This window comes from Grammomys surdaster, unplaced genomic scaffold (assembly GCF_004785775.1).
Source record: "Grammomys surdaster isolate TR1022 unplaced genomic scaffold, NIH_TR_1.0 239, whole genome shotgun sequence".
Lineage (NCBI taxonomy): Eukaryota > Metazoa > Chordata > Mammalia > Rodentia > Muridae > Grammomys > Grammomys surdaster.
The window spans coordinates 828,113-840,952 of NW_021604684.1; the positions used below are offsets into that span (position 1 = coordinate 828,113).

The 12,840-nt window shown below is 37.0% G+C and overlaps 1 protein-coding gene across 1 annotated transcript in view; it reads right to left on the reverse strand.

The window, feature by feature from the left end:
* Mbd2 (methyl-CpG binding domain protein 2) overlaps nucleotides 1–12,840 on the reverse strand; it is a 56,933-nt gene that overhangs the window by 26,349 nt on the left and 17,744 nt on the right. Inside the window, exon 3 of the mRNA XM_028774241.1 lies at nucleotides 4,416–4,553. Within this exon, the coding sequence (XP_028630074.1) occupies nucleotides 4,416–4,553 (138 nt within the window). The remainder of the gene's footprint in view (nucleotides 1–4,415; nucleotides 4,554–12,840) is intronic.

Here is a 12,840-nt window from a genome sequence, read left to right on the forward strand (position 1 = left end):
AATAAAACTGACAAAGGATTTGTCAAACGAGAGTGTCAGGGTGAGACCAGGAAGACTCAGCCCATAGGAAGGTTTGGGGTTAAGATGCAAACGCAGCAGAATGCTCAGGTTTCTGCCCACCCCACCCCCCAACCCCATTTAATGCCATTTTAATGAAATGGAGCACACACAGTAACCAGCCTATTTGACAGTACAGAGTCTAACAAGCTGACTCAGGCATTTGGGATACCTCCATGTGGACTGAACCAAATAAGTGAAGCACTGGAAAAGATGCAGATGTGGGAACTGTTAACATATGCGTTTAGAGCCATGGAAGAAAAGAACCATCCATGGCGGGGCTCACAGCCGAGGGTGCACAGGGTAGCCTGGGAGCCCAACAGTCTAAAGCTCTCTCAGGACTGCAGGGACAGAGTGAGACAAGGCAAACACTGACAAAGACCCCACCCTCCTGACACACAGTAGGCAGAGGCAGGAATGGTAACTGCACCTAAGACTAGAGTAGATCAGGAGGTAATTTGAAGAGTATGCTTTATCCTTTTAACTTAACGGGCATCATCAGTAAGCATAGCAAGAGCAGCTTCAGTGGCAGAATAAAAGCTCCTTTATTTTTTATTTTATTCAGTGGCAGAGCAAGTAAAAGCCTTATTTTGTAGATGAAAATAAATTGAGTCACAGGTAAATTGCAAATATACAGACACCATACAAAAGCTTAGCTGAAGAGAAGAAGGCAGAGAACACAAATGATAGAGATATTTTAAACTTCTAAAGGTCAGCATTTAAGGACTCCTCAACAACACGATCTACTTTTAGCTTCTATTATTTCCAACTAAAACCCTTATTTTGGGGCTAGTGATATAGCCAATGGTTCAGTACTTGCCTAGCACATGAATGGCCATGAATGTGTACCCTAGTACTGTAAAGATAAATAAATAAATAAATAAATAAATAAATAAATAAATAAATAACACAGAGAGAGAGAGACACCCATAAACCAACAACAAAATACATGACCCCACACACTTCTTGTCTGTTGCCAATGCATCCTATTAAAAAAAATAAAACTCAAATTTGTGACTTATCCATATAACTTTCCTAGTCAGAGAACTAATTAGGAAAAAGATTCTTATCACAATCAGAACTCAATTTTAAAAACTTGAATATGTCTTTGTTTTTTTAAAGAACTATTCATTTACTTTTGTGTACAGGAGTATACTGGACCTATCTTCAGACACCCACTAGAAGAAGGCATCAGACCCCATTACAGATGGTTGTGAGCCACCATGTGGTTTCTGGGAATTGAACTCAGAATCTCTGGAAGAGCTTTAAATACTCTTAACTGCTGAGCCAGCTCTCCAGCCCCCCTTGAATGTGTCTTGTATAACTAATTAAATAAACACTCCAATGACCTCCCCAACAGGGAGTCACAATCTGATAAGAGAGTTGCTTATCTTTTCAACCTAACAAAAGGACAAAGCAAACATGTAGCTGCTACACATAAAAACAACAACTGCTTACCCTACTCCAGGGCAATACAGTCCAGGGACTACAATCCAGAGACAATACATTCCATTTCTACTTTGTAATCTTAATTTATGCAAAAATAACTATGTGTTATATTAAATTCTGTTTTAATGCCCTCTTTAAATGTAATAGTTTATATACTTAAAGATAGAGCATTTAAAAGAATCAATCCATATAAATTTGTAATTTATAGTTTACAGAACTCATATTGAACAAGTCTATAATGACCTGGGCATAAAATGCTTATTCTATAAAAACAAAATTGCTCATTTTTTTCTTATCATCCATAACTTCAAACCTACTGAGGGTGGAACCTGAATTAAAATCCAAAAAGTTCATTCTAATTCTAGGCCTAAGGTTCAATGCTTATACCACTAACTTTAATACCTTAATAAAAGAGGATGATATATTTAAAGAATAAAAACATGTTACCTATGGGAACCTTAGAAATATAAATCTCATTGTCTAATTTATTCACTTCCTAATAAAAATAAATTTGCCATATTGAGTAATGATTAATTTATACTGATGACTTACTTTACTGGATCTAAATAATAAATTGCAAATCAGAATTATTTTTGTCTTCATGTATTTTCATCAACCATCTATTCAACAATGGTGGGTCTGCTATATATGTGTCAAAATATAATTAAAACCAGTATCATTTTATTAACAAATTTGTATCTAAACTGTTTAGATGACACAATTATAGAAATGACCCCCTTATTACCTTCATATTAATGATACAGCATTCAAATGTTATTTCAGCTGTTAGGTTGAAGATAATGAAGCGTAAAAGATAACTATCTTGGTGTAATCAAAAAAATCCTAAAATATTATCAGGTTGCATGAGAATAATTGGAAAAGCATGCGTGTTTGCAGAAGTAACCTGCTAAAATAATTATAATAACACTTTTCTGCACTAGCTAAAAGAAAGAGTAAACTGTCAAAAGACTGTGTTAGATTTATGCTAAAATTCTTTGACAGGTCTCAGAGGAGAAGAGACACACACTTTTCATTTTAGAATAATTCCATAAACCACAACAGAGAGAAAACTCAAAACTATTCAACAAACCAAGGAATGAGTAGGTACCATTCTGTTCATGTCTGGTTTAAATCTCTAGGTTACTGATCCCTACATCCAAGAACATATCCAGCACAGTGGAGTTACCTCAGCTTTTACAATCTGTGAGTGCATTCAGGTCTAGTAAATAATAAAATTACTGTTAAAATGACCAAAATGTCAAACAACTAACCTTTAAATAAAGCACACAAGTTTATACACAACATTGAGAATGATCTAACAAAGAGAAGATGAGTAAAGAATCCATTAAATAAAATCTGTTCTCAACAGGACAACTCAAATTTCCCATGTATATAGGTTCAGTAGAGGTTAGATTCTACCTCAGTCTTTTGGGGTTTGGGAAGAATTCTACTCAGTTACAAACTTTCAAAATTTTTGAATAATAAAAACCTTTGTAAGGAAACAAATTTTAAAACATCAAAAAGCCAGATGACAGATATTCATGACTATGTAGCTTATCTATGAAAAAAATGCAACCAGAGAACAGCTTGATTAAAAACAGAGGTCAAGATGGTAGAATCCCTTCTGTGTTGAAGCAAACTGAATACACCAACACCAGTAGTTGTGTGTTTATCCTAAATTCGGGAGTCAAACAAGGGCAAAGCCTCACACAGAAAGCTGAATAGCCCAAAGAAAACCTCTGTGTTGACAAGAACCTAATGGCACATGCAGGTACGCATCTTTTATATTTGATGTGATACACTTACATGGCCCCTGTTGAATCTCTTGGGGACCAACAGTAAAGCAAGTTTAGAACTTCAAATCTTGAGACATCTATAGCAAGATGCTGATCCAATGTGGCTCCAAACATCTTCTGTTTTCCTGGCTCACCTGAAGAGGAAAAAACACTGCAGAGGATGTGGGAACTGATTTTTTTTTCTGTAGTTTCTTCTAGAGCAAATGTCTGAGGGGCTTTGGCCCAGTCCTTTGTGAAATGTGAAGATGAAATACTTGAAGGACTAGTTAAAAACAAATCAAATGACAAGATGGAGTGGAGAATATTCAAGCAAGATACTCATTGTAGGCCAATCACGGCTTCTAGCTCAAAAGTGGGAGGAACAGAGAAAAGAGAAGAAATAAAGCTTCTCCCTCCACCTTCTCATCCCAGCTGTTACTGAAGTTCATGGAGTGCAGCTGGTCCCGCAGAGTGTCTAACTTCTGACCACAAGGGGGAGGAGTCAGCAGAGCCATCTGGAAGGCTATTCAGTCATCCCTGGCTGTGTGACCTTGTTAAGCACCAGGGAAGCCTTTCAGATAATACTAAGAAAAGTTTCTGGTGGATATAAGTTGAAGAAATAAAGAAAGGGAAAACTGCATTGAACTTATACAAAAACAGAACTCACAGTAAAATATCCACACTGACAATCTGTATCTAATTCAGTTTTTCAAAAGGTTTGAGATAGATTCCTCGAAATTAAAAATCAGAATCAAAAGGGTAAATAAAAAAAAACAACTTCCAAATAACAGAAAATGTTTTCAAACCAAACACAACACAAGCTTCATGATTCAACCTTCTAGTTAATATTATCCCTAGAAAGATAATCTTTAAGAAACTAAGATTAGTACAACCAAGCCTGAGGTATATTATAACACAGAAAAAATAAAACTGTTGCCAATATTACTTCAATTCACTTTAATTAACTTTTATTTTATTAAGTCCTGTTTTATTATGGTTATTCTCTATAATAGGACTGGACATAAAACTTTTTTCCATATGCATTCCAATTTTACCAAAATTTACCTGCATTATGCCTGATAAAAACACCAGAATTTTCTGAAAACTCTGATGAAGAACAAATGAGCTCCTTACCTGACGTGGTTGTTCATTCATCCGTTGTGGGTCTGACTTCACTTTATTGTTTGGGTGGTTCGTGACTTTGGTTACTGGTTGCTTGAAAATTGATGCAGTTTGTCTAATTGGTAATGTTGTGTTCAGGTCTGGTTTACCCTGGAATAGAAATGTGTTTTCATTAATATTTATATGAACAAAATTGGATCAATACCTTTTTAAATTCAAAATCCATAACTTTAAATAAGATTATTCCAACTTCAGTGTCAGCATGGTAAATATTCTAAAAAGATACTGATTTTTTTAAATGTATTTATTTTATATGTATATATGCCAGAGTCTGTATATGTGCACCACATGCATAAAAGTGCATGAAATGGTCAAAGAAGTGTTGAGATGCCCTGGACCTGGAGTTACAGGTTGTGAGTTGCTGATGTGGGAACTAAGAACTGAACTCAGGGCCTCTACAAGAGCAATATGGGCTCTTAACTGCTGAGCCATCTCTCCAGTCTCTCTAAAACTGCATTTTAAACACTTTATTGTGTATTAACTTTTTCCATAAAGTAAGGTGCACCTTTAACTCTTTGTATGATATTATCTGATTAGCAGAGTGCTAAGGACATTTAAATGAATGTATCTGAGGAAGAATAAGAATTTTAAGACAGCCATCAGGATGACAACTATTTCTACATTCTAATAGGGACACACATTAGCATTAAATAAATGAGCATTAGAACTAACTCGATTGGGAGTGAGACCACAATTAACATAGCATCACATTAAAGAACGGATTCCAGTAAACAGAATTCATTTCTGAAAATGTTTATAAAATAAGGAGACATGCCTAAATTAAAACATCAAAAATTGAGCACCTATGGTAAAAATGGCAAATTCCACACATAGAATGGGGTACAAACAAGTGAAGTCCAAAATGTAGTGCGAACACACACACACACACACACACACACACACACATATGGAGATACTTCAAACACTGAAAAACACACAGGCCAAAACCCTTGTGCATGCAAGTACATTGTGTAAGATAACTACCCTGCATTTCTGCTTTGTTTGCTGAGGGAGACTCAGCATAATCCATGTTGGAATAGAAACCCATTATGTAGCACAGGCTGCCTATGATGGGCACAAACCCAGCCTGGAGGTATTCTTTACTTACTACCTCTCACATGTCATGCTTTTGGCAAGATTTGAAATCAAAGCTTTGGAAAGGCTCCATCAAATTTGAATCATCCAGTAAATAACATGTCAAGCATGTTTTAGTGAGGCCAAATTGTAAAACAGAACTCCCATTAATGTCACTTGCAATATCCAATGCAAAGATAACAAAATTTAATTGATATTTTGATTCTAACAAAAGATATAAAAAAGCCATATACCAAGAATAATTTACACCTGACATTTCTATATAGAGATATATTCATAAATTTATACTTGATGAGCTTATGTCTTTACTATCATGCAAAATTGTAATGTGAAATTCCATACAAAGAGCAGTTCTCAAATCTGAGTTCACATTGGAATTACCTTGCTTGTTAGCAGAGGATGATAGGCCCATCCCCAGAGCTTCTGATCTGCTAGGCTGAAATGGAGCCAGGGAATTGGCATCAATTTAAGATCTCCACTGGTGAATGATGCTGGTGGTCACATTTGGAGAACCACTGCTCTAAAGAAAGATTGCTTATTGGTGGCAGGTAGTGCAAGTCTAATCATGTATGTGTGCTGACAGCTTTTCAGGGTCTTTAGTAGAATAAGGGTGGCGTCTGGTATGAAATCCATTCTTCTAGCTTCTCTCAGACACTAAAAGATGGAGAAATGGCTGGCTGGCCTGGTTGGGTAACAGGCACGACTCATTTGTTACAGTTGCCCACTAGAGGTGCAAGGTGTCCTCTGACATTCCTGGACAACTCACATTTGTGTGAACTGTATGAGCTGCACAGGCATGGAGTCTGTGGCCACTACCTGAAGAGCAGCAAGCCTAGCAGGTAAGCATCACCTGACAGCTGAGACGGGCAGCTATGACATCTTCAGTAATATTGAGGTCCGTTATAAATATGCCTCTCCTTTGGCCACAGCAAACACTCCTCTGTCGTGCGTACTGTGCATTCATGTCATTCCTTCATCTTAACTTCTCCCAACGGATGTGCTTATCCTCGAGATAAGATTTATTTCAAATAACTATCACAATGGTAGTTTCTAGCACTTAGCTTTATCTTAATAATCTATAACTGTGCAAATTCAAGGAACTGGCTGCAAAATAATCATCTAAGGGTCACCTTTAGAAATTATGCAGCTTGATCCAGCAAGATGGCTCATTGGATAAAGGAGCTTGTGGCTGAGTTTAACCCATGATGGAAGGAGAGAATTTAATCCCACAAGTTGTCCTTTGACTCCTACACATGCTATAAAATAGGAATGGCCCCACACATGCACATGAGCATACACACATGGAATTTTTTATTTTTATTATTGTTGTTGTTTAATGGGGCTCAGGAATGTGCATTGTCTGTATGCATGTGCTTGTCTGTGCACATTTGGTGTAGCTATGCATGCATATGTGTGCCTACGTATAGAGGCCATAGGTTGGTGTCAGGTGTCTCCCCTCCTTACTGTTATAGACAAGGTGTCTCACCAAACCTGAAGTTTACCAATGTGGCTAGACCAACTGGCCTGAAAGAACCAATCTTCCTGTCTGCCTCCTCCCTAGCGCTGGGATTAAAGATAGCCAGGGGTGGTGCTCTTTTATCTGAGTACTAGGTGTGTTTATTTTTAAATATTCCCCAGTAACATTGTGATGCATACAAGACATCAAACATTTCCAGCTTGCATCACTTAGAACATTTGGAGCCCTAAACAAATTCACTTAAGGTTAATGTTCAGTCTTAAAGAATCCTATCTAACTCTTAAGAACCACTGCTGCCATTAAGTATATCATATACTATTCTTCACTATGAGTCTTAGATCCTCAAAGACTGGACATATGCAACATATGAAATTATTAGTATTAAAAAATGTTACGGTTGGTGTTTCTGTATGTAATTATGCTCTTGGATCAATAGAAAAAAAAACGAGAAGAGTTGGCTAAAATATTCAAGATACATTGTTAGGTTCCATTGTCTAGTGAGGTGGTTTAATCTATGCACTCTTAAAGAATCCCAGTCTAATTCTTTTATTTTTTTAAAGATTTATTTATTTATAGAACATGAGTGTTCTGTCTGCATGAAGCATCAGATCCTATTATAGATGGCTGTGAGGCACCATGTGGTTGCTGAGAACTGAACGCAGGACCTCTGGAAGAGCAGCCTCTTAACCTCTGAGCCATCTCCCGAGCACCACACCCCTGCCCCTGTTCTAATTCATAAGAAAGACAATCGCACAGAGATGTTAAAAAATCCACCTCATCATTCTTCTCTTGATCTCATTCAACCTTTTTTAACACTTTTTTCCTTTTAAATAGTTAACAAACATGACAATTTTGTATTCTGTAACATTCTCATGGGCAATCTGCAAAGTGGACTGACTGGCTTCCTAGAAGCTCACAGAAACAGTAAACTGTATTGTTACTCTCCCATAAGGACTGCCAAAGAGTCACTTAATTCAGAGCTACCTGTTACCTGAGTTTTCCTAGACCACTGGCACTCTGACATAAGCTTGGGTATTAAAAACAATCAGCACCTGGGCATGAAGTAGGATTATAGCTGTTCACAAAACTGAAATCCTTCATATAAATATATATATATATATATATATATATATATATATATATATATATATATACACACACACATGTATATATGTATATATGTATGTATATATACATACATATATATAGTGAAGTTCCTTTACATTACAAACTAAACCAGAAAACTCATTGCAGTATTATAAACCAGCCCAGCCCTCTAATCAGTTCATGAACTTTAAAATTCTAAAAATATGTCCTGTTAAATAAGCAGATTTCTTTTTTCTTTTACTTTTTTCAATGGCCTTCCACAAATTTGGGTAACGTAAGACTTAAGGTCCATGAAGTAAGTGTGACTGGGGAGGGCATGGCTCTCAGTACCATGGGACACTTCACTGAGTCACAGAGGTTATAGAACTGGTCTATAAACCAGAGCCTGCCAGTTGTTTTTCTCCCTGCCACCTCAGAATGTCGGAAACACACAGCTCACTGCACTCTAAAGCTGACAGCCCTCTGTATTCTACCTAATGTATCATTACAAATGCAACTGTCAGCGGTTCTGCCTAGTTACACTATAACAAACTAAGAGGCCATCAATCCTGTATGCATGAGTGAACATGTCAGCAGCCTACATTTTATTTGTTTCTTTTGAATCAAATATTTCATTTCCAAAGTTATTTCAAATTTCAGACTTGAAAAATCTTTGCTGATATTTTATCAGTATTTTTAATATTAATAAACAATATTTAGTGATATTTTTCTACTTCCTGTGATGATATAAAACTCTCAATGATTTTTTTAAAAAAAATACCATGATTTACCAAACATGGTATATTACAATTTTAAAATAACTACTTAACATATTTAACTTCAGATATGAGATACAGTTCAAGACAAAGTTGGTGGGGCCTTTTCTACTTCTTGTTTTTTCAATAGGTCCTTGCTATATTCCCTAGGCTGGCCTCCCAACTCCTCATCTCAAATGATCCTCCTGCCTCACCCTCCCAAGTACCCGGATTATAGGCACACTCACTCATGCCTGACTGGAAGAATTTTTAAATAGCTTCATGTTCTTCAATAAGAATTACTAACCACTAACATCAATTCTACTCTCATTCCCTTTCTCCTAGAGGAGGTGGCACTGAAAAGTCCTGATCACATGATGGGGAGAATGAGTTCATCCTGTGACTCAGCCCTTGAGCTGCTTTTAACAGAGTTTGTGTTTAAAATGTCACAGTAAGTCATCAAAAAATACTTAATAATCAGTAGACAGATACATAAAGTTCCCTACATTTTGTTCAAAGTAGAGTTTTATTTGTGGGAAAAGTTGTTACCAAGTGATTCATTTCTCAATCCAGTATTTCCAACTGTCCCGCTATTGACAACACAGCATGTAATGCCATTCTAATATTGCAAACAAGTGAGACATGTGCTTGTCTCTAAAAATGAAAGGTTGGTGACAGAGTTAAGTGTGGAGAAAAAATACCATCACAGGAAACTTCAGAGATGAGCTGAAGGAAAGCATACAGAGTTTATGAAGCTTCAAAGATTTGCTGAGATCAGTTCCTTCCAAGTCATGCATGTAGAGCATGGGTGTGGCTCAGTGGGAAAGTGCCTGCATAGCATATGGAAAGCCCTGGGTTTGACCCCAATCCACAAGAAGTCTTACAGATACATATCCATGAAAAATGGACATGCTGCAGCACAGTGACTTAGACTCTTAAGTATCACCTTCTTTAGACAGAGTTTTAAAATGTATCTTTTATTTTATGTGTATAAATGTTTTGCCTACATGGCTGTATGTGAATCTCTTGGTTATATTGCCTGCAGAAGCCTAAGGAGAGTATCAGGAACTGCAGTTACAAAGTAGTTGTGAGTCACCATGCAGGTGCTGGGAACTGAATCCTGGTCCTATGCAAGAACAGGAAGACCCATCTCCAGCCCTGTCAGTCAGGTTTGGAGAAAAGCTATATGAAAGATATAGCTCAACTCTATATAGATTCTATAACCAAAGGTTATACTTTAAATCTGATGATAACGTTTCACTTTAAAATTTTATTGTATCTCAGGGTGAAAATTTTTTCTCTACTTACCCGAAGTATTCATTTATAACAGACATTGTAAAGTATCATTCATGTACCACATTAATTCTGTAGCTTCAAGTACACAACATGTACCAGAGATAAATATTCCAACTGGGAAGCAAAGATTCACTACCACTACGGTCAATTTCCTTGTGTGTTAATCAGGATAATTACTGCACAGGACTCTTCTACAGATCAAATAAAATGGCACATGATAATGACACTGATAGGCATAGCCAATCATTGAATAAAGACCATGTCTACTGTGTGCTGAGTCCTAACCAGAAGCTGAAAATGTCATTTATAAACAGTCCTTGCCTTAGAGTTTACATAACATAAGGCAGAGAGGTGAAGACCATCAGTAAAACAGTTTGTAATTGTCTTGGCAAATAAATTCTGAATAAACACCAGCCCTTTTTTTTTTTTGCATTAACACGATACTGGGCATGCTATCAAAACTTAGACAAGTAACCTTTTAAGGTTTCCCTGGACACCTATATCTTGAGTGTGCTTGAGTGAAATCAAGGTTATCTTCAAGTAGCAATTTCAAATTTCACAAAATCAAACACCTACAATGCAAGCTGTCTCGAAATCCATCATAGCTTTTTAAAAGTATTTACAGGGTCTGTAAAGATGGCTCTGTGCATGTTACTTTTGCAGAACCCAGGATCCAAACGGTGACTCACAAACACTTGTAACTCCAGTTCCAGGGGATCCAACACTCTCTTCTGACCTCTATGGGCTCTTGCATACATATGGCACACATAAACACATGCACACACACACGCACACGCACACGCACACGCGAATACACACACACAATAAGGATGTAGAGATGGCTCAGCAATTAAGAGTGCTTACTGCTCTTGCAGGACCCAAGTTCAGTTCCCGGAACCCATGTCAGTTTACAACTCCCTGTAACTCTAGCTCCAGGGAATATAACATTCTGTTTGGCATGTCTACACACCTTTGGGAGAACTATGGAAAGTCACACAAGTGCATTCTGTGTGCCACAATGACCCAGGATTCTAGGTCTGCAAGCTTGGGCTAACCCTTCAGAACCTTTAAAATTTAATGAAATTAGTGGGAATGAAGAGCCAAATAACCACATGAATATCATGACACACAACTGTATCCTTAAATCTACCTCCATTATTAATGGAAATACAAGTCCAAGAGCTCTCAGAAAGTTTCTACCACAGTAGCATACATGTGAATCCCCAAAAGTTGGAAAAAAAAACTAACACTTTACTGACTGAACTGCTCTTACCAGCAAGCTTATGATTTGGGTTATTTATTATTACTATTATTTTTATTATACCCAAATTTCTAAATATATGACTCAAATTATCAGTAAAGATGGAATGTTTCTAATAATAACTAACTTTATTCACTACAGTAAATAGACTTTACCCATTTATTAAGAATATTTCTGTACACTTAAAACCATAAACTCTTTGGACAAAAAAAAAATACCAGTTTTCTTTGCTACCTCTTATTTTTCTTTTCTTCATGAAATAAGCACTGCCTAAGTCGTCATGACCTGTCTGGACAAGTACAATAGTCTTAAGAGATCCCGACTCAGACCCTAGCCTGTGTCTGTTCTTCTACAATACATTCTTTACATGCAACTCCACCCAGTCTGGGCTTTCAGGCATTACCCTGTGCTGCATAGCTATGAGCAGTCGTCTTCTTCATCCTCCTCTGGATTCCACTCTCCCGCTCAGTCCACTCCAACATCTTCTTTCTATCCTCACATACTGCTGCATCTTTCCTTAAAGATTTTGCACACGCTCTTTGCTCTCATAGCATGCTTTTCTCTCAAGTTATTGAATGGCCACTTGCCATTCAGAACTCATCTAAAATATACCAGCAGAGGCAGTTGTCATCAACATTCAACCTAAAATATACCCAGCCACCTTTGCAGTACTTAGCTCATCGTGCTGCACTTAGTATTTTAATTAATGAATTACCTTACCATCCCCCTCAAATATAACTTCCTGGGACTTCTCTACAGAAGTCACAAATTTAGAATCATGCTTGTCCCAACTTTGAAAATTCTTTCCAATAGGCTAATTGGAGCCAAAATGCCATTACACATTTAGCCCTACACTGAACAGCCCTAGCCTGAGTAACCTTATTTTCTATCTTGAATTTAAGAGTACTAAACGAAAATAACATAATTAAATGTAATCTGTAAGATCTGCATCAAAATTATTGCCGTGAAAAGGAAGATTGTTTCAGTTTACTAATATAAATGAAACAATCCCTAAACTCACTCTATCCCTGAGCTACACCCAGAGTTCTTTTAATTTTTAAATTATGTTTACTATTATTATTATTATTATTATTATTATTTGGGGGTGTGCTTGTGTCAGGGCACATATCTTCATTCATCTTTATGAAAGTTACAGACATTAGACTCGGGCCCCTTTCTCTGACCCCTTAAGACAATGTATCTAGGGATCGGGAAGGAGGTTTCTGTTCTCCCTACCACTTTCTAGACTTTCTCCTTTGTTTTTCCCTCCAAAGCAGCTTCTTTAAAGCCCCCAGCATCTGGCTCCTCCATCTTCCCCACCACCACCACCACCATCTTCTCTTTCAGTTCATTACACTTTGTCTTTTTCTGCCCAAATTCTGTCCTCACTTTTGAAGACCTCCATCG